Below are 26134 nucleotides of genomic sequence, written 5' to 3' on the forward strand. Positions count from 1 at the left end.
TTCTCAGGTAGGCTTCCAAAGCCAAATGGGGAAGTAGATTATGAAGCTTGGAGAACTCAAGTTGAGCTGCTTCTAAGTGACACCTATGTCACCGATTCACAAAAAATCAGAAAGGTTCTAGAGAGTTTGGTTGGTCCAGCTTCTGACATGGTGAAACCACTTGGTGTCAATGCAAACCCTGTTGCGTACGTAAACCTCATCGAATCAGCCTTTGGAGTCGTAGAAGATGGAGAAGAGCTTTTGGCTGCATTCTTGAGTGCAAACCAGAATTCTGGAGAGAAGCCATCTGATTATTTATTCAGACTTCAGACCCTCCTCACTAAAGTCATCTCTAGAGGGGGAGCTTCACTTGTAGATTCAGAAAAACACTTAATAAGACAGTTCTGCAGAGGATGCTGGGACCACTCATTGATTTTAGGTCTTCAGCTTGAACAGAAAAAAAATAGCCCACCCTCATTTCCTGAATTGCTTCATCAGCTTAGGACAGAAGAAGGCCGTCGTTCAGCTAAACTAGATAGGATGAAGAAACATCTAGGGAGCTCAAAAGCTTCAGTGCATGGCCACACTGTTTATGGAATCGAAGCCCCAGCCGAAAACAAAAATGAAGACACACAGAAACTCCGCGATGAGGTAGCTGAGTTAAAGAAACAAATTGCAACCCTGTCCATCAAGGAAGAACCACAGCCAAACAGAACTCAGATTGAAACCAGCTGCATGGTCATGAATGCCTCCACACCTCGAATTTACACGCCTCGTTTTCCCAAGCCATGGTTCTGCTTTAAATGTGGTGGAGGTGGTCACATTGCTGCCCACTGTGTGAGTGCCCCCAACCCCGCTCTTGTCCATCAAAAGAACACCAAGCTGAGACAAAAACGTGAAGCTCACAGGAATACGCATACCCTCACCTCCATGCCTTTAAACTAGTAGCAGCTCCTGTTTCGGGACGTTCAGGAGCTAAGTACCAGCATAAGAGTCCCAAACCCATTAATGATATTATGAATAGAACCCAGACAAGAAAAAATAGATACAGACAAAGATACCAAAATAGCCAATCCCTTCCCTGTGAACTTGTAGGGCCACGCTGCACTGCATCTGTCTCCATTGAAGGAATAGAATGTGAATCAGTCCTTGACACCGGTTCCCAAGTAACAACCATTTCAGAGACATTCTACTTGAACCACTTATCGTTCCTCCCCATCCAGCCCATTCAGACTCTTTTCCAGATAGAAGGTGCAGGTGGCCAACATGTTCCTTACCAGGGTTATATCCAAGCCCTCATCTCCTTCCCCAGCAGCATCACTGGCGTAGCTGAACTGGTCTCTTCATTAGTTCTCATTGTGCCAAGTTGCCATTTTAACACTCAGATTCCCCTATTGATTGGAACCAATGTCCTTGACAGATTATATGAAGGTGGCATAGAAAAGCATGGAAGAGAATTCTTACAAAGGCCCAATATCAATAGTGACTGTATCTTGCTGTTCCAGCATGTTGCCCTAAGTCATCAGGAAGAGATTTCAGCCAATCACGTTAAGTTGCATGGACGCCATCCTGTCACCATTCCACCAGGAAGAAAAGTGTCTGTCTTTGGAGATGTCAGAGTGAAGAAACATTTCCCACGTTCCCTTTTCGTGGTCGAATCCCCTGAAACCGTTTCCTTACCTGGTGGAGTGTTCGTTGAAAATTCCTTGATAGAAACTCCACTTCGATCTTTAAACAAGATTCCTGTCATTCTCAGAAATGTGACTGATCGTAGTGTCACACTGCATCCAAGGCAGGTGATAGCTGAAATGATGGTAGCACAGTATGTGATGCCGTCTGAATCCCAAAATATGACTGTGCCTGACATCCCTCAGTCTCAGAGTAACACCACCAACTTTGATTTGGAAGATTCCCCCATTCCAGAAGAGTGGAAAAAAACGGATAACACACCAGCTGAACAGCATGCCAGAGGTGTTTGCTGTTGATGACTTGTCTCATGGTCATACGACTGCAGTAAAACATCGCATCCGACTCCAGGATGAGGCCCCTTTTAGAGAGCGACCCAGACCCATTCATCCCTCTGACAGAGAAGCTGTCAAACAACACCTAAGAGAGCTGCTAGACGCTGGAATTATTCGCGAGTCAGAGTCTCCATTTGCTTCCCCCATTGTAGTTGTCAAGAAGAAGAATGGTGCAATAAGACTCTGCATAGATTTCAGGAAGCTGAACATGAGAACGATCAAAGATGCCTATGCTCTCCCCAACATCGAAGACACCTTCTCTGCTCTTAGTGGAGCCAAACGGTTTTCTGTCATGGATCTGAAGTCAGGCTACTATCAAGTAGAAGTTGCAGAGGAAGATAAGCACAAGACCGCTTTTGTCTGCCCTCTAGGCTTCTATGAGTTTAATCGTATGCCCCAAGGTGTGACAAATGCACCAAGCACCTTTCAGAGACTGATGGAGAAATGTGTTGGAGACCTGCATCTCAATGAAGTACTAGTATTTCTGGATGACCTGATTGTCTTCTCTGACACACTAGAAGAGCACGAGGCCAGATTGATGAAAGTGTTGAACCGGCTCAAAGACTATGGCCTAAAGTTGTCCCCTGAAAAATGCCATTTTTTCCAGACTTCTGTTAAATACCTTGGCCATGTTGTAGATGCCAATGGAGTCCACACAGATCCAAGCAAAGTCTCTGCTTTGAGAGAATGGCCTCAACCCACCAACAGAAAAGAGCTCAAATGCTTCCTAGGATTTGCTGGATATTACCGACGTTTTGTGGAAGGGTACTCTAAAATAGCAAAGCCATTGAATGCTCTAACTGCTGGCTATGTTGCTCCAAGGAAAAGAGGGAAGATTTACAAGAAGGACAGGGTCAAGACTTCCATCAATCCCACCTTACCTTTTGGAAATGAGTGGACTGAAGAGTGTGACACTCATACTTTATTTTGGATTATTTTCTTTAATTTGTTAGTGTAGAATATGGCTGCATAAGTAATATATTAGAAGGGTATAAAATAGAATATAGATAGATATAGACAATAAATAGAATATTAGGAAGAACTTTTAAAAAGTATAATAGAGTAAAATATATATATATATATATAACACATCTAATTTAGTATTGATATTGAAATAACTTTACTTTGAACTGTTGAAATAAATTGGTTTTTTTATTGTAAACTATACCCACGAGTGTGTGTGTTGTCTTTGGGGTGAGTACTAGAATCCGGTCTAGAAAAAAACCTACAACAATCTCCACTGAACTTAGACATTAGACTGTAAACTGTCCCTGCGCAAGCATAGGCCCATTCCCCTGTCGTGCAGGTTACACGCAGATATGCAACCTCCTTCTACGATGAACTCTTTAAAAGTGAATATGTGGAGGATTCAGAGTTGGCTAGATCTTTTTATGCTGGGCTACCTCAGGTGGACGCTGATACTAATGCGGTGTTGGATGCAGAGCTGTCTCTGAAGGAACTGTATACTGCTCTCTCATGAGTCTGGGAAATGGAAACGCACCTGGCATTGATGGACTGCCCGTTGAGTTTTATAAGTCTTTTTGGTCCGTAATCGGTAAAGATCTGCTGGAAGGGCTCCAGGGCAGTTTGTGCAAAAGACAACTACCGCTGAGCTGTAGAAGGGCAGTTATCACTTTGCTGCTTAAAAAGGGAGACCTACAAGATCTGAGGAATTGGAGACCTGTATATCTGCTGTGTGGGGACTATAAAATCCTCTCTAAAGTTTTAGCCTCTAGACTTAGAGAGGTGATGAGTAAGGCCATTCATGTTGACCAGACTTACTGTCAAGTCAAGTCAATTTTATTTGTATTGCCCAATATCACAAATAATTGTGTGCCCGGTAGATTAATAAGTGATAATATCATTCGAATGGGCATGTTTTGGAAATCTCTGGCTCATCGGGTGTAGATACTGGTCTAATTTCCATAGACCAAGAAAAGGCTTTTGACCGGGTTGAATACCAGTATCTGTGGCAGACGCTAAATGCTTTTGGGTTCAGCCCAGGTTTCATAGCCAAGATCCAGGTACTGTACTGTGATATTGTGAGTATAGTAAAAATTAATGGTGGTTTGGCTGAACCTTTTAATGTACAGAGGGAAGTATGCAAGGATGCTCTCTTTCTGGGATGCTGTATTCCCTTCCCATCAAGCCTTTTCGTCAGAAACTCCGAAAAGAACGCTCAGGTGTTTTTATTTCCAGGTTGTACTCCAGCTGTAAAAATTTCAGCATACGCAGACGATGTTATGTTAATGATTAACAAGATATCGATATCTTAGAGGGGGCAGTAGATCTTTTTAATAACATTTCATCTGCTAAGGTGAACTGGAAAAAAGTGAAGCTGTGATGATTGGGAAAAGGCCACTAGATAATTTAATTCTATCAGGATGGCTAACTTGGGGAAAAAAAGGAGGGATAAAGTACTTGGGAGTATTTTTTTAGGTGAAGAATCTGTGCTAGAAAAGAAGTGGGGGAAAATTTGAGAAAAAACAGAAGGCCAGCTTGCCAAGGCTTGCTCTTGCCAAGCATGTCTTACAGAGGGTGGACACTTGTAATCAACAATCTAGGGTCCTCTTCATTATGGCACACATTAGTTTGTGTTGATCCCCCTTCAAACTTACTTTCATGAATTCAAGTTGGTTTTTTTGTGGGATAAATTGAATTGGATTCCCCAGGCTGTTCTTTTTCTCCCACAGGAGGAAGGAGGACAAGGACTTATACATTTGGCCAGTAGAGGTGCTGCTTTCCACCTTCAGTTTATCCAGAGGCTGCTTTATGACCCAAAAAACTTGGTGTGGAGACCACTAGCACACACAGTTCTGCAGAAGTTTGGTGGTCTGGGACTGCACGATTCACTGTTCCTCGTGGATCTCAAGACCTCTGATGTTCCAAACCTTGCCATCTTTCTACTGTGGAGTTTTCACCATGTGGAAAATGATGGTGAAAGAGAGGAAAGTGCAAAGTGACTCCTTATACTGGTTGTTGAAGGAGCCTGTGGTGCATGGAGGACGTCAGCACGCACCCTGCTGGGCAGGATCAGCAGTCACAGAAGTGTTTTGCAGAGCACGGATTCCAACCCTTGGATCAGTGGTGAACACTGCTGGACCTGACTCGGACAACGCAGCTGCCCCAGCGGCTGGTCTGGGAGCGCGATCTGTGAGAATCATCAACAAGCTGCTTAAACACTTGAAACGCTGTCTGACGGGACATGGATCCCTCCTGTTACATGAATACAGCAATGGTTTGATCGTGCCCAATACAGATGATCCTTTTCCTTGTTTAGGTTTTCGTCCCAGTTTTGATGACTGTTCAGTTCTTTTTTAGATGAGAAAAGAAGTACTTTTCCAGATTTGGAAGTGGTAAAATGGAAATTACTATGTGGAATGATGATTAAGTGTTAAACAAGGGTAAACTACAAAATCGTGTTGACACACCTCGGCGAGGTCATCTGGGCTTGGGAGCTGATGTCAGACCTGCTTGGAGGGGTCTATACAAACCACTATTAACAAAGAAGGTTGCTGACTTACAGTGGAGAATTGTACATGGGATAGTAGCAGTTAACACTTTTCTTTCTGTTATTGGTCAGGGTGTGAGAGATAAAAGTCTTTTTTGCTCTTACAAAAAAACTGTTTTCCACTGTTAGCTGGAGTGTGTGCGCCCGGTACCACTGCTCATGTTGTTGGAGGGTTTATTCAGCAAGGTAGGGGAGGTTTTCTCCAAACACATGTTCATTCTGGGGTTTAGATATAAACAAACTGCAACAGAAAAATGTCAACTATTGAATTTTTATCTTGAGACGAGCAAAAATGGCCATATATGTAAGCAGAAAGAGGAAGATGGACGACTCAGCAGACACTGATATAAAATCGCTGTTTACTAGGATGGTGAAAGCCAGGATGATGATTGATTTTAATTATTACAGAGAAATGAAAGATATCCAGCAATTCAGTGTTATCTGGGCTCATGGGGACGTGCTGTGCTCGGTAAAAGACAACCAGCTTGTTTTTTTCTGGAGAACTGATGTGATTTATTTATTTATTTTCAAGTATCTATCTATTTATTTGCTTGTGTTTTGAATATTGTTGTATTTTAAAAAAAATAAGGGTTACTTTTAAAAATAAAAAATCCCTCTGTTTCTCTCTCTGTTACTCTCTCTCTCTCTATCTCACACACACACACACACACACACACAAGCACACGTGTGCGTGCCCTTCACAGGATTCCATTGTTGCTCAATCACCCCCTCTACCATGCTTTACATTGCTCCTCTCTTCACCTGTCACACATACTATAGAGAGAGAGACACACACACACGCACACACACGGTTTGACCTAGTTTCAGTAATGAGGGAAATTTTATGCTTCAGCTCTTCCCTAGAGACACCGCTTTACCAATCACACGTTGAACACACACATGTCATTGACTACGGCAGTCATGATCACCACCTTTTCTTCATCACCAGATGATGAAGAAAAGGTGGTGATGATGACTGCCGTAGTCGCCTTCATCAGCATCATTTTAAGCTACGGGTTTTCACACAAATACACACTGTGGCCAGAGGTACTGCAGTCCAAATGAGGAGCGAGAGGGGGATGGAGGGAGAGGAGGAGACAGAAAAAAAGGAAGAAACAAAGAAAGACAAAGACATAGAGACAAAGAAAGAAAGAAAGAAAAAGACAAAGAATTTTATCTTGTCTCATTATCTCTTGGTCTATTTTATCTCCTCTCCAGTGATGGAAAAGATAAAATGTGTTTACCTGTGTGTGTGTGTGTGTGTGTGTGTGTGTGTGTGTGTGTGTACATGCTTGTGTGCATGTGTGCATGTAATTACACATCTTTATTTTGTGTGCATATGCATGTGAAATATTGTTACCATATACCCGAAGGGATGTGTGCGTGTGTGTGTGCGTGTGTGTCTCCCTGGCTAAAACATCTAAGCAGCCTGTGTATGTGCTGGCATCTCTGATATAAGTTAGTCAGCATTCTTTGTTATCACACAGTCACCTGTTTATACGTTTCACTGTAAGTGTGTGACTGTGTGTTTGTGTCTGGCAGTCAGTCTGCCTTTGTGTGAGTAATCATGTGTTGACATGAGTGAGTATGGCTGTGTACATCCACAATGTACTGTGTGCACATGCTGATGTGTATGTATTTTTATTAACCCCCGTGGGGCAATTCTTTCTCTGCATTTAACCCATCCTAGCTGTGCAGCTAGGGGCAGTGGGCAGCCGCCGTGCAGCACCCGGGGACCAGCTCCAGTTCGTCTCGCCATGCCTCCGTCAGGGGCACAGGCAGGAGTATTAACCCTAACATGCATGTCTTTATGATGGCGGGGAAAACCGGAGCACCCGGGGAGAACCCACTGCAGACACAGGGTGAACATGCAAACTCCACACAGAGGACGACCCCCAAGTTTGGACAACCCTGGGGTTCGAACCCAGGACCTTCTTGCTGTGAGGTGACAGCGCTAACCACTGCACCACCGTGCACTGGGGTAGTGTGAAAACGTCTATGTAAATGTGAATGTGTTTGTGGATTTTTCTACATGCATATGTCTAGTTGTATGCATTTGTGTTGCACGTATATCTACTACTACTACTTTCGGTTGCTCCCGTTAGGGGTCGCCATAGCGGATCTTCCATTTCCATCTCTTCCTGTCTTCTGCATCTCCCTCTGTCATGCCAACCACCTGCATGTCCTCCCTCACCACATCCATAAACCTCCTCTTTGGCCTTCCTCTTTTCCTCTTCCCTGGCAGCTCCATATTCAGCATCCTTCTCCCAATATACCCAGCATCTCTCCTCCACACATGTCCAAGCCATCTCAATCTTTCCTCTCTTGCTTTGTCTCCAAACCGTCCAACCTGAGCTGTCCCTCTAATATACTCGTTCCTAATCCTGTCCTTCTTCGTCACTCCAAGTGAAAATCTTAGCATCTTCAACTCTGCCACCTCCAGCTCCACCTCCTGTCTTTTCGTCAGTGCCACTGTCTCACAACCATCTTGTAAACCTTCCCTTTAACTCTTGCTGGTACCCTTCTGTCACAAATCACTCCTGACACTCTTCGCCACCCACTCCACCCTGCCTGCACACTCTTCTTCACCTCTCTTCTGCACTCCCCATTACTTTGAACAGTTGACCCCAAGTATTTAAACTCATACGCCTTCATCACCTCTACTTCTTGCATCCTCACCATGCCACTGTCCTCCCTCTCATTCAGACATAGGTATTCCGTCTTGCTCCTACTGACTTTCATTCCTCTTCTGCATACCTCCACCTCTCCAGGCTCTCCTCAACCTGCACCCTATTCTCGCTACAGATCACAATGTCATCCACGAACATCGTAGTCCACGGAGACTCCTGCCTGATCTCGTCCATCAACCTGTCCATCACCACTGCAAACAAGAAAGGGCTCAGCTGATCCTTGATGTAATCCCACCTCCACCTTGAACCCATCTGTCATTCCAACTGCACACCTCTTCCAACTGTCACACTTCCCTCATACATATCCTGTACCACTCCTACATACTTCTCTGCAACTCCCGACTTCCTCATACAATACCACACCTCCTCTCTCGGCTCCCTGTCATATGCTTTCTCTAAATCTACAAAGACACAATGTAACTCCTTCTGGCCTTCTCTATGCTTTTCAATCAACATTCTCAAAGCAAACATCACATCTGTGGTGCTCTTTCGTGGTATGAAACCATACTGCTGCTCGCTTAGCATCACCTCTCCTCTTAAACTAGCTTCTATTACTCTTTCCCATATCTTCATGGTGTGGCTGATCAACTTTATACCTCTGTAGTTGCTACAGTTCTGCACATCACCCTTGTTCTTGAAAATCAGTAACAGTGTACTTCTCCACTCCTCAGGCATCCTCTCACTTTCTAAGGTGGTGTTAAACAATCTAGTTATAAACCCCACTGCCATCTCTCCTAAACACCTCCATGTTACCACAGGTATGTTGTGTTGCATGTACATGTTCATGTCAGAGGGGCACATAACTGATGTGCAGGTGCCCATGCATGGTCAAAATAAACGATGCGCAGCAGATAATACAAAAAGAGGCGCTTTTGCGTACCAATATTTTTGGGACACAATTACTTACAGGATTTTCTCCATATATCACTGGTAAGAAAGTCATTATGAAAAATGCGTCAATTTTAATAATTAATTGTTAATTGTGCAACATTTAGCCTTCATTCTTGATTAAGAGCATGCGTTTTTTTTGTGTGTGAAGTTAGCAAGGTTAACTGTTAAACCGTGAGCTCTGGCAAATGGTTATCTTACGTTACAACTAGCTTAATGTTACACTTTTTTCTCTGATTGTAGGATTTTCATCCATTCATCAAAATGTCCAAGAAGCAAGCTACATTAAGTAACTACTCTCTTTGGTGTTGCACCACCTCCAAAGAAATGCGAGGCTGAGCCTGTACATAAAAAACGTGTATTCACGGAAAGGTGGCTGCAGGAATTAGCCTGGCTCCAAAGTGATGATGACCACACAGAGATGTGGTGTAAAATATGCCGTGAAAATCCCAATCTCGCGAATAAAAGCAGCGCCTTTTATATAAGGACAAAAAAAAAATCCAGTCATCCAGCGTTTGAAAAGCATGAGAAGAGTAAAGAGCACATGAACAAGTGCAAACTATTGATAACAGAAGCAGCCAGGATCAGAAATCCACTCGCCCTCTTGACACGTGGCAGGACAAACTGAATGAAGAACAGCGTCAAGCACTGTGTAATATTTTTCTGTTGGCCTTTCACAAAGAGAAACATGCACGCCCTATGTGTTCATATGAGGAGGATATTGCTCTTTTCAAGAGGCTTGGAGTTAATGTCGGGAGTGCATATCATTCATGATGCGGCGGCAGAATTTTTTTTTTTTAGCTAAATTACGGTGGGGCTAATCCATACAGTGGCGGGGCTCAAATCAATGCCAGAATTTCAATGTGAATACATACACAGTAGAATAGCACTCCCTCCCAACAGCTAGAAATACCACGCATTAGGTGACTATGGGTTAGATGATTGCACTCTCTTTTTTTCACATGCAAAATTACATCGAGAGCAACAGACGTAGACGATCACTACTACTACTGAGTTTACACAATACTATTCATGCTATTTCAACTCATTCATGCTGTCAGGCACACCCGTCCACTGCATGATGCGTGGCGGCAGCATTTAAAACAAGAACATAACACATAGTGTATAAACACAATGTGTCACATCGGCCTATCCGTAGTGCTGAACACCAACAGTAAACAAGGTGTCTGAGAGTTTCATATTTGGCAGTGTAATTGTTCGTATGAGTGATTATAACTTGCAATAAATGTCAATGGCGCTAGCTAGCAAGCTAATTTATCTGAACGTGTGTCCGTTCTGTTTACGAAAATGATGTCATCACTTTAATAGCGGCATTTGGTCTGCGCCCGTTGATAACACCGCTTGGAGATCGAAAATGAGAGTTTCCCTTCGCATTTGCGAATTGGTCTGGCGATGCCAGGCTAATGTGGAGGCACTGGGTTGGCTAATTCTGCTTGGTAATTTTCTTGGTTGTTCCATGGTGGGGCTAAGGTGGGGCTAACACAATTCTTGGTAGCCCAACCAAGCCATACCCTGTCGCCGCCACTGATACTGTCCCGCATCATGCAGACCATCGCACAAACAATCAGCTTAGAATCGAGTGAAAAAATGAAGGCAGCTGAATTCTGGGGCGTGCTCTTTGATGGATCAGAAGACATAACACAAGTGGAGCAGGAAATTGTGTACACTGTGTCTTTCTAGCTACGGAGAGTTTACCTCAGATTTCCTTGGCTTAATTAATTTGGGTGTGAACCGAGCGGCACAGGACATTGAACGGACTGGAGCAGCTCTTCCATACTTGTGGTTTAAGAGATCAGTGGAAGATGAAGTTGGTCTCGGTGTGTACAGACGGAGCAGCAGTCAACGTTGGAGTTTACAGTGGGGTCATTCCCAAATTGCGTCAGATGGTGGCGATCGGGGATTCCCTTGTGCATATTCTGTGTACTGCCTACACACTCAAGAACTACACAACATCAGCCGATCGCATGGTACCATACTGTGAGACATTTAATCGCGCCGGTGTCAAGTTGCTGAGCTTTTATTTACAGAGAGGGGGCTCAAAAAAGAACAGAACAACTAAAGATATATGATGAGAATGGCATTGCCTTTGTGAAACTAGGAAGGTTTCACAACATCAGATGGTCTGCATGGAGGCAAGAGACTCTATTGAAACTATGGAGGCTATGACCTGCCATTCAAATTCAAGTGGCTACAAGTGATGACAGTGACCTAAAACGTATCTGCACAGAGCGTTTTCATTATTTCCTGGCCAACATGACACTGGAAACGTTTTACAGTTCACCTCCCTCAGGTTCCAGCAAGATAAACTAATTATTGGTGAATGCAAAGATGAGCTCATGGTCATGGGCACTATCGCTTGACAGTGAAGGCAACTACAGGAAAGAGACTGTTTCAAACGCTGATGCTGACAGGGACAAGGCTGATGTATTGAGAGGTCTAATTCATGAGTTTGAAAGCAGGTATGAATCCCTTAAGTCGTGTGATCAATTTTTGATCCTTCAGCTTGGCCTCAAGAAATGCAAGACCTCCACAGTTTTGGCAACACAACATTTACTAACATCCTCCAGAAATATGAGGCCAGCTTGTCTGTTGACAGAGACTCCACTGTAAGAGAATGGATGTGTTTAAAGCAAGCAGGAAAAGGTTTGGCAGTCTCCTCTGTGTATGACTTGGTCAACACGGTGAAGCGAAGTAATCCAGATAGTTACGCCAACATTCATAAAGGCCTTCTGCTGTCCCTTACACTGCCCTTGAGCAGTGCTGCATGTTAGAGGGGATTTTCACATCTCAATATAATAAAAAGCAAGTACAAATGCCGCCTCTCATCCCTGATGCACATCCACTTGTCTAAGATGACAACACAGACTTTTGACCCGAAGCCAGCTGTTGACTTATGGATGGAAACAGCTAATCGCAGACTCAACCAGGGAGAAAGAAGAAGGCCTACATCTCCATCTGCCATGTTTAAAAGAGAGGAAGACAGTGACGAGCGCAGTCAGGAGGGTAGTGATCACGACAACTTGTAGGATAACCGCGCCGCATAAAGACCGAGTACCAAGCAACGTCTCCAGGTGCTCCCTTGAGAACCAGACCAAAAAAGTTATGTGCACCCCTGGTTCATGTATAAGTTCATGTATATTTGCTTGTGTGTATGTGTGCGCACACACACACACACTTGCATCTCTGCACTTTGTATACACAGAAGAAATGTAGGTGTGTGTTTGCAGGTTTGCTTTTATAGGCCATAAAACAGTGACAACGATTCCAGCTGATCTGAGTGGCTGTCAGAGCCTGACATCTGTCTAGCAGCAGATAATATCCATGGGCCTGTCCAGAAGCAGGACACCCAGCGAGGAGTCCCTGAAGGAGAAAGTGCAGGTGAAAACATAAACGGGCCAGATAAGCGCTGCTATGCAACCTGAGGAGCCATCATGGAAACTGGCTTGTCCTGACCCTGCTGTTATACACACATGGTAAGTGCGGTCATGGACAGGGCGGGAGGCAGGCGGAGGCGGCAAAAAAAAAAAAAAAACATCCCCGTTGTTTCTTGGGAAAACAGGAAGTGGCATGTTGTCGTAACCAAACAGAATTAAACCTGCAATCTGTGTATGTAATTACAGATTGGTCAGACAACCCAACCCAGTGGCTTGTGGTGTCGTTTTCTGACTTCCTCTGTGATATGATGAAATTCACCGGTGAGGACAAACTCATTGATATTTTGGTGGGGGCGATAAAATCGAAAATGAGAGAAATGTAAGACTCCCATGACCCCCCCAAAAAAACACAGACTTTTCATTAAAGTTGTATTAACAAGAAAAACAAATGACAGACTATTCTTGTGAACTACACCAATTTTAACTGTTGAACACACCCCTATGAAGTAGATGTCTGTTTGTTTTTTTACCCCCTTTCCCCCCGAGTTATAGCCGGCTAATTACCCCACTTTTCCGAGCCATCCTGGTCGCTACTCCACATCCTCTGCTGATCCGGGGAGGGCTGTAGACTACCACATGCCTCCTCTGATACGTGTGGAGTCGCCAGCCGCTTCTTTTCACCTGACAGTGAGGAGTTTCACCAAGGGGACGTAGCGCGTGGGAGGATCACGCTATTCCCCCTGGTTCCCCCCGAACAGGTGCCCCGACTAACCAGAGGAGGCGCTAGTGCAGCGGCCAGGACACAAACCCACATCCAGCTTCCCATTGTGTCTGTAGAGACGCCCGACCAAGCCGGAGGTAACCGAAGATCCCCGCGTTGGTAGCAATGGAATAGACCATGCATGCTATGCTACCTGGACGCCCAGATGTCTGTTTTGTAGATGCACAAACCGTTGCTCCATTCAAAAGGAGAATCATTTCTGACAGTAATGCAGGGCAGGTGTGACTGAACTACATCAGTAGGTGAAAGCTGACATGTCTGGATTTGAAAAACTTCCCTCAAAACTGCAGCTTCACGTCCAAGTGGCTAGCTAAAGCTACAATTCTAAAGATTTGCCTGCAAACAAATGCCCCATGCTGTATGACCCTTTCGATTGCAGGCATATTTACAACAACATCTAATCTACCGTTGTCCAAATCACGAGTCATATTGTAGTTGTTGCTCATTTTAATGATTATTGCCAGGTCAGAATCCATCCATTATCCAAACCGTTTATCCTGCTCTCCCAGTCGCAGGGATGCTGGAGCCTATCCCAGCAGTCACTGGGCGGCAGGCTGGACAGGTCGCCAGTCCATCACAGGGCCGACACACACATTCACACCAATTTAGTATGGCCAATTCACCTGACCTACATGTCTTTGGACTGTGAGAGGAAACTGGAGAATCCGGAGGAAACCCACGCAGACACGGGGAGAACATGCAAACTCCACACAGAGGACGACCCGGGACAACCCCCAAGGTTGGACTACCCCGGGGCTCGAACCCAGGACCTTCTTGCTGTGAGGTGACAGCGTTAACAACTGCGCCACTGTGCTGCCCCCAGGTCAGAATTTTACAGGAAAAATAGCATGATGCACAGCTAACTACAGGTTTGAAGAAGAAGAGAAGTTGTTGTGGCTAAAAGGCGGATATGCTATATCGAGTTTAGATCATACCTTTGCCAACAGATACCCTACCCGTGTTGAAAACCCTGGTTTAACGGTGTATTTTTGTTCGCCAGCACTGGCAAAACAACTCTGAGGACCTTACTTCAACTCAAATGCATCTCTGGGACGCCTTTGCCTCCCCAATCACAATCCTCTTCTCTTGTCTCTCTTTCTATCACTTCACTCTGCCTCCCCTTCTCCCCCTCCTTTCACTTTCTAATTATCTTAATAACCTATAGATGAAAAAAAAACAACAGCAATCGCTGCATTACTGCTGCCAGTGATGACTAACCACTTCTGACTGGCTGATTGACAGCACTCAGGAAATGAGCAGCGCTCTTAAAATGCCCATGCGCACACGCGCGCACACACACACACACACACACACACACACACAGCTCAGCAAAATGCCAGCAGCTTGGACGGAAAAGCAGAAGAAGAAAAAAAAGCAGGAATTGATGATGAAAGATTCCAATTAAAAGATTTCATCTGGCGTGAACTCATTAACCGAACTCTCCTAACTGACATCCGCCAAGAGTAGGTTTGAATCCTAAATAATTACGCTTATTCAATCCCAGACACCCTGCGCTCATTACAGACTTTTAACTTGATTCATGAGCTTTTTATTATGGCAGCTTTTTGTTTTTTTTTGCAATTTAAATTTCAAATGACCAAACACATCAAACCACCGAGCACCAGTTCCTGTCGAGTGCTGAAGCGAAACAGCAGTTAGAGGCAAAGCGTCGATGGCATCAATACACACAAACACACACACACAACATTACAATGTTGTTTCGATGGGCAGCAAAGCAAATCTGTAAGTTTTTTCCATGTGTTTATCTTTATTAACCCAATTAATATTACAGTCTTTAGTTTAAATGGGTGTCCCCCCCCCCTTCTTCTCCCCAATTGTATCCGGCCGATTATCCCACTCTTCCGAGCCGTCCCAGTCGCTGCTCCACCCCCTCTGCCGATGACCGGGGAGGGCTGCAGACTAGCACATGCCTCCACCAACACATGTGGAGTCGCCAGGCGCTTCTTTTCACCTGACAGTGAGGAGTTTCGCCAGCGGGAAGCAGCATGTGGGAGGATCATGCTACCCCCCCAGTCCCCCCCCGAACAGGCGCCCCGACGACCAGAGGAGGCGCTAGTGCCGTGACTAGGACACATACCCACATCTGGCTTCCCACCTGCAGACAAGCTGGAGGTAACATGGAGATTCGAACTGCCGATCCCCGTGTTGGTAGGCAACGGAATAGACCGCCACGCTACCCGGACACCACCTTAAATGTGGTGTTGAGTGATAGTGCTGGGTCATTGACAGAACAATGGAAAAGGCACTGGCACTGATAGGGGCAGAGAGGGTTGCAGATTTCCGTAGGATGTTACTTTTGCCATTTATTGTGTAATTCACAACTTTACACTTTTGTGTACACACACACACACACAGATTCACATATTGACACTCCACATGCAAACAGGGGTTTTGATAACAAGTATAAAGAGGCAGGAAGGAGTGTGTGTGTGAGTGTGTGTGTGTGTGTGTGTGTGTGTGTGTGTGTGTGTGTGTGTGTGTGTGTGTGTGTGTGTGTGTGTGTGTGTGTGAGTGCTTCAAAGAGGGAAGGAAAGAGAAATGTCTTTTCAAGTGTCAGATGTCATGGGCATCTTATCTGCCTGAAAGGAGGGAGCGTGAGTGAATGAATGAATTCAATAATAAATTCAATATTTTCTAATGAAGCAGAAACCACGCTCTGAGAGCCTTGTGTCACAACACACTAGATGCAGGGGTGGGAGAGAGTGGGAGGAAGACTTAGAGAGGTGGGAGGATACACATGAAGGGAGAGAATGATTGAAGGGGATGACAGAATGAGAGAACGACGGCAGGATTCTGGTTTCAGATATACTATGGAGTGTGTAATATAATACATAACTACCAAATATGGGGCGTTCGGGTAGCGTGGCGGTCTATTCCGTTGCCTACCAACACGGGGATCGCTGGTTCGAATCCTCCGGCTTGGTCGGGCGTCCCTACAGACACAATTGGCCATGTCTGAGGGTGGGAAGCTGGATGTGGGTATGTGTCCTGGTCGCTGCACTAGCGCCTCCTCTGGTCGGTCAGGGTGCCTGGCCGGGGGAGAGGGGGAACTGGGGGGAATAGCGTGATCCTCCCACACACTACGGAAACTCCTCACTGTCAGGTGAAAAGAAGCAGCTGGCGACTCCACATGTATCGGAGGAGACACGTGGTAGTCTGCAGCCCTCCCCAGATCGGTAGAGGGCGTGGAGCAGACCGGGACGGCTCGGAAGAGCGGGGTCATTGGCCAGATACAATTGGGAGAAAAGGGGGGGGGATTAAAAAAAATAGAAAAAAAACTACTAAATATGTAGTAATGTAAAGGCACCTGGGGTTTCATCTGTGACATACAAATTGAAATACAATGTGTGTGTGTGTGTGTGTGTGTGTGTGTGTGTGTGCGTGCACTGCCCCACTCACCCATCAGTATCCTGGAAGTTGACATTCACTTTCTTTGCCGAGCCGAGGAGCTCTGAAATAGAGAAAATAAAACAAAACTTCAGTCAGTCATTTCACGATGGGGAGTTTCATTCACCTCACAATAAATTCTTTAAATCTCCGTGTCATCCCTTTTTTATGTTAACAAACTGGCCTCAACAATCTTAAATTGGACATTTACTCTCAACCGATCATGTTATAGTATGGGACACCAACTTTTAAAATGAAAATTCATGTTGTCAAAACACCAACCCCCCCCCCCCCCCCCCCGCCTTCCTACATGTTGCCGTTTTACGGGATTTTGATCTATTCCCCAAGAATAAAAGATTTAGAAATTGCCTTTGAAATCCTCTGAGACACATTAACGTCACATATCAGGCTGTAACATCTCCCCCCCTGTCATTGCTGAGGCTCCGGTTGCCATGGCAGCTTCACTTCTGTGTCACTGTAAATAACTGGACACCATAGTTACCGTTGGTATGAAGGTCCAGATGCTAATGATTCCCAGGGATCGATAGTAGGATTTCTAAAATGATCATAAGGCACGTCAAAATACCTCAAATTCATATAGGACGATTTCAAATGCTCGTCTCCGGGTCAGATTCCCCGAAAATCTGCCAAAAAAACCCACAACAAAACAAAACAAATTTACGGCACACAGACGGGACGGGGTACATCGCCACAACCAGACACGTTACCTCATCGCTGCACGTCTGACCAACAGCCGCTCTTCCAAAACACCCTACATCTCTCACTTGTCCCGTCAAAACAAACGCAGGCGCTACCAGATGGTGAACGTCAGTCTGCAACAAGAAGCAACGCTTATGAGTAATGAAGCACTACCGCTCTCGTCCACAGGGACACGCAATGTCAACAGAGACACAAACCTCCTCGTAGCAGCTTTAATATTGGTGCATATTCCTTTTAAAGAGGTGGAGGGGGAACCAGATTTAGGCTTTCCTGCAGGGCACTTCTGCTGAGACCAGACGTGCTGCAGCACATCAACACAGGCATACAAGCAGCATTTGATGAGCTTCTTTTTCCGATCTGTCCCGGTCGCTGCTCCTCCGCCCCCCCTCTGCCGATCCGGGGAGGGCTGCAGACTACCACATGCCTCCTCCGATACACGTGGAGTCGTCAGCCACTTCTTTTCACCAGACAGTGAGGAGTTTCACCAGGGGGACATAGTGCATGGGAGGATCACGCTATTCCTCCCAGTTCCCCCTCAACAGGTGCCCCGACTGACCAGAGGAGGCGCTAGTGCAGCAACCAGGACACATACCCACATCTGGCTTCCCACCCCCCGAACGGCGCCCCGATCGACCGACCATTCGGCTTCCCACCCGCAGACACGGCCAATTGTGTCTGTAGGGACGCCCAACCAAGCGGGAGGTAACACGGGGATTCGAACCTGCGATCCCCCCGTGTCGATAGGCAACGGAATAGACCACAGCTGCTACCCGGACACCCCGATGACTGTCAGTCAGCTAGAGCGTTTTTATCTGCAAAAATCTGATGCCAGCCTGATCTCTGAACTACGAGCTACTGCGACATCTTCTGATGAGCGCTGTAGTTTTAGCTAAATTATTGCAAGCGATTTACAAATGCACACGTTTATTATTGCAGCTGAGGATGGACAGCAGTAATACCAAACAGACGTGGGATCGGCGTGCAAAACACTTTGACCAATACTCCAACGTACTACGTGCTTACACGCATGAAAACCCAGCCCTGATACCGGGAGTCTGTGCTGCATCTTCTCGCTTACAGAACCGGTTAGGTAAGCGCTTGGTTCATTATCTCTGTGTCCTGCCTGTTCAAGCAAAGCGTTTGACGACGGCCCGGGTGGTTAAAGGTTCTTAATAAGTGCAATTACTTAACCTGAATACGCACGATACAGCCTGTGATGGCGAGTCCACATTATGTGGTGAAATGAATGACAACACTTGCAGCGGTTTAGCTGCAGGAAGGAAACAGAAGAAGCTTTGACGCCTCGCCGTCGCTTCTCTCCCCCTCTCTCCCCCCCTTCCCCGTTAGCCCGTCAGGCTCTCTGCCCCCACAATGATGGTATCACAGCGTCATCACCCCGTAAAAACAGTAAATAACAGTTCAGTGGTCCTGGCAGCCAGCTTCCAGTGTTACGTAACTATGCTCAGCAAGGTGAAAAGACAAACAGCAGGGTCGCCGGCCTTCCTCGCATACTGGCGCTGCTAATTACAGGACTGGGCACACTAATGCACAGCTATCTGGTCCTGCAAGTGCTGACCAGACTGTCCCATTTAGACTCCTATAGGGTAAAAAGCAAAACCGTGCCACATTGCAGGCCTTTCATGTAGTTCGTTGTACACACGCAGGCACAAAGTTAGACATGCTCACACACACACACACACACACACACACACACACACACACACACACACACACACACACACACACACACACACACACACACACACACACACACACACACACACACACTCTCCCTCTCTCTCTCTCTCTCTCTGAGATACTCCCCCAGGGTGCAGGAAGCAGGACAGTCCCTCCATTGTGTTGGAGACAGCTCCCAGCGCCACTAGGAGAAGAACATTGATTTCCTAAAAAGCTATTTCTGTCTGTTAACTGCAGGGAATGACACCCCCCCCACACACACACACACACACTGTGTGTGTTGTGTGTGTGTGTCTAGAAAAGGTGTAATGTCAAAGAACCTGATAAGCTTGCTATTATCCATTAATAAGTTGCATTGAATTTGTGGTCAAAAGGACTATCCAAAGTCTGCAAAGGTCCAAGTGTTATAGTGAAGAATTGAATAGAATAGAATAGAATAGAATAGAACAGAATAGAATAGAGTAGAATAGGATAGGATAATATTATTTTTTACCACTGTTAAAAGCAGTAAAACAACAGACACAAGACAGTAGAGAGAGTGTTTAGGAGTGACGTAGGTATGTATGTGCATGTGTATGGGGTGTGTGTGTGTGTGTGTGTGTGTGTGTGTGTGTGTGTGTGTGTGTGTGTGTGTGTGTGTGTGTGTGTGTGTGTGTGTGTGTATGCATGTGTGTGTTCATGTGCCCATGTGTAAGTGTGAAGGATACATTTTAAAAATTACAAAGTCACTGATAGCAACACAATGACTGGATTCTTACCAGATCCACACACACACACACACACACACATTTTTCCTTTGTTTATGCTTTATCACATGTGTTCACTGGCCATGAACCTCCTAACCTTTTACTCGTGGGTGCCATAACATCATGGCCCCCAGCCATCGCCGGTGACCCCTGGCTCTGTAAAGTCTGGGCATGTGACAGTAACATGGAAACACCCAACACGGCAGGATTAAAGCCACCCTGATCATTCATGATCTGGTCTCCATGATTGGGCCTTGGCCTATTTGCATACACAGATGTAATATTGTGTGTGTGTGTGTGTGTGTGTGAGAGAGAGTGTTGCTTGAGGAGTTGAGCAGCAACCTAGCAGACTGTCATAACAAACAGAGTGAAACCATGGTTATGGAAAAGAGCGCCAGTGGAAAACTGAGACTATCCTAAAACACTCCAGCACTCCACACCCACACACACACATGTGCAAACATGCGCTCATATTTTCACGTCTTCGCAGATGGGCTACCAGGGACCCGCGGTCAGATGATGCGACACGGTGTCCCCTGTGTATTACGTAACAGGCACTCGTTCCACTTCAAGCGTGCAGGAACCTGCTAGGTACAACAAGTGCAACGCCTTGACGACATGCCAGCAGCAAGCTTTCTTGCAAACGCACATAACTTTTACCCCACAGAGGATTACCAGCCCACGGCTGGAGAAGAATCAGGGGGAAGGGGGTTGGTGAGCCGAACAGCTTCAGTGTTGTGGGTGTAAAAACAAGAACGTCTCAGAAAGGTTGTTGTGTTTGGGATGAGATGGGAGACCACCACCTTTAACCAGCACTTCAACCGAGAACGGAGGTTGAATATGGGCCTGCATTAGGGCTGCAACCACCGATTATTTACCGATCATTCTGATAATTGATCAAGTGATCAGAGGACAAAAAAAGTACTTTTAAGTGTTTTATTTAAGAGCAATGATGTAATGTACGATTAATTCAGACGGATACTCCCCCTGTTACTCACTTCAGTGTAATATCTCCCATTTAGTGACGTGCTTTTTCCTGGTCCGTGTTCTTATGGCGTCTGTTTTACTGCATCTTTGAATGTTAGGTGGCCTTGAGTGTACAGAAAGGCAGCAATCATCGTAATTATAAATATTTCATAAAATAGTGGGACTTAACTGTCAGAGTGATGATAACTCACAAGTTGAAACTTTATAAAACATGTAGTGAATTCAGGGGGCGGCCGGGAATCCGCCGCAGCCGGGAACCAAACCCAGGTAGCCCAGACCACGGGCGACCGTGCTAACCAGTCAACTAGAGAGTCCAACCCTTTTGCCAAGGGCTAGCAAGTTTAGTCATCAGTGGTCGTTACACTACCCACCTCCTTCGGGAAGCGCGTCCCCGTGCTTCAGCATATCAGCTCCCTCACACCTCTGGGCCCACGCGCTTCCAGTGGCCTCACGGTCTCACCACCCCACTTCTAACAACAAAGTAGTGAATTCAGGGGCAGCCGGGAATCCACGGCTCGGACCCTTTAGTTGACTGGTTAGCGCAGTTGCCCTCCGTGGTCTGGGCTATCCGGGTTCGATTCCCAGCTCCCCCTGAATTCGCTACACATATTAGTTGAAAATCGCCAAACCTAGGCTATTTTCCGGTGTTCAGTTTTGCTTTCCTTCATTTTCTTAACTCAAATAATCAGCTGCATCATCTACATGCAACGGTAATGATCATCTGAGTTGTTCTACAATGGCTTGTGTTCCCCGATTGATTGTTTCAGTCCACGTCTATATACGAATGGGTGACCAATTAAAGGAATAACCTGAATGCTTGACCGCTACAGTGAGGGGATCCGGGGGCTCTGTTATGCTCTAGGGGGCATTTTCCTGGCATGGTTTGGGTCCACTTGTCCCCTTAGAGGAAGGGTCACTGTAAATCAATCCAAAGTTATTCTGAGTGATCACCTTTATCCTATGATGAGACATGTCTATCCTGATGGGAGTGGTCTCTTCCAGGATGACAATGTCCCCATCCACAGGGCACGAGGGGACACTGAATGGTCTGATGAGGATGGAAATAATGTAGATCATATGCTATGGCCTTCACAGTCACCAGATCTCAACCCAATTCAACACCTATGGGAGATTTTGGACCGTCGTGTCAGACGGAGCTCTCCACCACCATCATCAAAACACCAAATAAGGGAATCTCTTTTGGAAGAATGGTTCCACCCCTCCAGTAGAGTTCAGAGACTTGGAGAATCTATGACAAGGAGCACTGAAGCTGTTCTGGAGGCTCATGGTGGCCCAATACCTTACTAATACACTTTATGTTGGTGTTTCCTTTAATTTGTCACCTGTCTGTATATAAATCAAAACCTCTAGGCTGGGATTTCTTGGAAGCAGAAGTAATGACAGAAGTTTTGAGGGATTGTGGTATGCTACTGGATGGAGGGAGTGGTTGGAGCTGGGCTGATGAGAGGGCTAAGTTAGGAAGGCTGCTAGCAGGGATGTACATATGGGGTCGGGAGCACATAGCGATTTCCTCAACATCTCCGTGTGACAGCAACTAAACAGGAAGGAGTCGTGGGCTTACTGAACAGAGGGTCCATAGCAGGAGGAGGCTGAGAGGAGGAGCTTGGGAGCAAAGTACAGATGTTGCTAATTTTTGATACGAGCAAGTCAACATTGCCACACTGCTTCTCTGTGGGCTCACTTTCTGAAGCAGGCTGCAGCTTTAAAATTGCTCAGTATGATGGTGGAAAAGAGTTGCTAGGATTTATTATGATAGAGTAAGAACTATGAAACTATGACCGGGCCTCTTAAAGGGACTATGAGCAGGATGCTTTGGTTTTTATTAGGATCATTTGGTGAAAGTGAGCCCAGAACAGCGGAGACATCCCTCCAGTCGATGCCCCGTTGATTTCACTCTGCACTGTAAAACAACGAGCCAAGCGTGAGACGCTTACTTGTCTACAAAAAGAGATCAAGTATAATAGTGATTATTTGTCGTAAAACTTTAAGGAATAGTTCAGATCGTATGAAGTCTAACCCTATTTCATATTCACTGCTCGTGTGGCACGTAGGCAGGTTTCCTTTTCATAATCATCCATCCTTTTCTTCATACTGGGCATGAAGCTCCAGCTTGCGATGTAGAGTTCAATGCAATTAACGGAGGACAAATCAACAATCCTAGTTCAGTGCAGAAAACACTCAATGTTTGGGGCATCCGGGTGGCGTGGCGGTCTATTTCGTTGTCTACCAACACAGAGGTTCCCAATTCAAATCCCCATGTTACCTCCGCCTTGGTCGGGCATCCTTACAGACACAATTGGCAGTATCTGCAGGTGGGAAGCCGGATGTGGGTATGTGTCCTGGTTGCTGCACTTGTGCCTCCTCTGGTGTGTCGGGGCACCTGCTCGGGGGGCTGGGGGGAATAGCGTGATCCTCCCACGCCGCACGCGATGTCCCTTTGGTGAAACTCCTCACTGTCAGGTGAAAAGAAGTGGCTGGTGACTCCACATGTATTGGAGGAGGCATGTGGTAGTCTGCAGCCCTCCCCGGATAAGCAAAGGGAGTGGAGCAGCAACTGGGACGGCTCAGAAGAGTGGGGTAATTGCCACGTACAATTGGGGAGAAAAAGGGGGAAAAGAAAAAAAAAACACCCAATGTTTCAACCAAAGCTAGCCTGTTGCTACAGCAGTCTGTCATAGTGAATTTCAGTGCTCATTAAGAAAAAAACCATTTGTTTTTATTGCCAAATTCCTTCAGTGTTTGCTTTGCTGTGTTGTGGTGGAATGACTCCTGCTGGTAATGGTTTATGGGTTGTGTTGTAGTAAGTAACACTGGATGGGAAACTGACCATAAAACCGACAGTAAAGTCTCGAAATGACCACTCGAACTTGCTATGATTGACGGCTGTAGCATCATGTTAGCTTTGGCTGAATCATGGAGTGTCTTTTTTTGTCCTACGTTAATTGCATTGAACTGTGGATGGCAAGCCAGAGCTGTGTGGCCAGTGTGAAGAAAAGGATGGACGAGTTTGAAAAGGAAACCTATCCATGTGCTACATGAGTGGTGCGTATAGAATAGATCGACTTCAAAAATCTGAACTAATCCTTTAATACATTTGAGTCACTGATGTGAAATGCAGTGGTTAGCATGGTCGCCTCACAGCAAAGAGGTCCTGGGTTCAAACCCTGGGGTTGTCCAACCTTGGGGGTCATCCCAGGTCGTCCTCTGTGTGGAGTTTGCATGTTCGCCCCGTGTCTGCGTGGGTTTCCTCTGGGTGCTCCAGGTTCCTCCCACAGTCCAAAGACATGTAGGGCAGGTGAATCGACCATACTAAATTGTCCCTAGGTGTAAAAATGTCGGCCCTGTGATGGACTGGCAGCCTGTCCAGGGTGTCTTCCCACCTGCCGCCCAATGACTGCTGGGATAGGCTCCAGCATCCCGCAACTCCAATTGGGATGAGCGACTTGGATAATGGATGGATGAATGGATGAATGGATGTGAAAGTCAAGGGAGGAGATGTGCTGGGGGTTGACGGTCATTAGGATGGGGTCAACGTTTTTCTAGTCATGCAAAAATGTGGCTCTCGGGCTTACCGAGAAGTGCAACCCCATCTTCAGCTATAACAGGACATTTTCCCTTCACTGACTACATGAGGTGAGCAAATCCGCTTCAAAACTATGCCCCTACTACACACTTAGGCAGCCGGTCATACTGAGGAAAGACAGATTGACTGGGATAAACATGCTAACCCTTACACACACACAAACACACATAAACGCAAACTTACAGAACATAATCCTGAGTCAAAACACTGAAAAGCTTAAAGCCAGCCACATTTACCAGCTAAACCAACTGTCTCTTCATATTACTTCCTACATCCCTGCTGTAATGCTAGATAGGGCAAAGGGAAGCCTACTAAACTCTCATGTCTCCTAGACTCAGTGTCAAAGCAATAGTCAACATCACATCGACACATGGTTTCTCCATTTTACCAGCCTGGAGCTGCTTGAGCAGTACATGCAGAGTCAGAATAGAATAGAATAGAATAGAATATGTCTAACAATCCATCTGAGGTTCATCACATTGAAATGTTTGGTAATGTACAGTATAATGTCAAACCAATTTATATAAATCCATACATAACACTCCCTCAAATATTTCAGACCTTCATCTTGTGCGGTATTTCGGGTAATATATTTCGGTTAACATTAATTTAGACAACAAAATTGTGTTTCACATGATGACAATATCCAAATTTCATTCTGATGCAATACCATTGTAAGATGATAAAAAAAATAATATTGATTACCCAGACCTACTACTTTCCATGCATAGGATGTAGGGCCCCAGATTTAATCCATATACTAATAAGTGCTACACAGTATATACTTTCAGTGTACAGGACTACGTGTTTGGGGTTGGAACACTGCCCACACAGCAGCAGACTAGTAACAGATTCAATACACCTAATCAATATGTATGTGTGTGTGTGTGTGTGTGTGTGTGTGTTAATCTCACAAACCACTGGACCTGTCAGCCTAAAACTTATTGTGCACAGTTATAACTGTATAATGAGGAACCTGGTTTCGGTGATTAAAAACCTTCGAAAAACGTTTGTTCTCGCTATCGCCGCTCGCTCTCTTCATTCACCCTCTAGCTTGCTCAACCAACACGGCTCTACATCGCTGCCTGATCTAAGTCAACCGTACAAAACCAAAACATTACGGGGGTGTCCAGGTAGCGTGGCGGATCTAGAGATTTTTTCCTGGGGTGGCAAAGGGGTGGCAAGACTGTGTCTCAGAGGTGGCAGCTGCCACCCCTTGCCACTCCGTAGATCCGCACCTGGTGAGGGGGAGGGGGATTCTAAATCGGCGACTTCTGTTTGAGATGAGTTTGGCGCGGGTCTCATTGACCTTCACCGTGCATGTACATAAAATATACTTTAAAAACATATTATCTGATTTATAAATGGGGTGGCAACAGGGGTGGCAAGACTGTGTCCCAGAGGTGGCAGCTGCCACCCCGTAGATCCGCACCTGCGTGGCGGTCTGTTGCGTTGCCTACCAACACGGGGATGGCCAGTTCGAATCCCCGTATGTGTTCTGGTCGCTGCACTAGCGCCTCTTCTGGTCGGTCGGGGCGCCTTTTCAGGGTGGGGAGGGGGGACTGGGGGGAATAGCGTGGGCCTCCCACGCGCTATGCCCCCCTGGTGAAACTCCTCACTGTCAGGTGAAAAGAAGCGGCTGGCGACTCCACATGTATCGGAGGAGGCATGTGGTAGTCTGCAGCCCTCCCTGGAGCAGCAGAGGG

General features: G+C 45.9%; 1 protein-coding gene across 1 annotated transcript in view; it reads right to left on the bottom strand.

The window, feature by feature from the left end:
* The window catches only part of caskin1 (CASK interacting protein 1), a 152718-nt gene that overhangs the window by 60681 nt on the left and 65903 nt on the right, over positions 1-26134 (bottom strand). Inside the window, exon 2 of the mRNA XM_056287897.1 lies at positions 16686-16737. Within this exon, the coding sequence (XP_056143872.1) occupies positions 16686-16737 (52 nt within the window). The remainder of the gene's footprint in view (positions 1-16685; positions 16738-26134) is intronic.

This window comes from Lampris incognitus, chromosome 10 (genome assembly GCF_029633865.1).
Source record: "Lampris incognitus isolate fLamInc1 chromosome 10, fLamInc1.hap2, whole genome shotgun sequence".
In the NCBI taxonomy this organism is placed as follows: domain Eukaryota; kingdom Metazoa; phylum Chordata; class Actinopteri; order Lampriformes; family Lampridae; genus Lampris; species Lampris incognitus.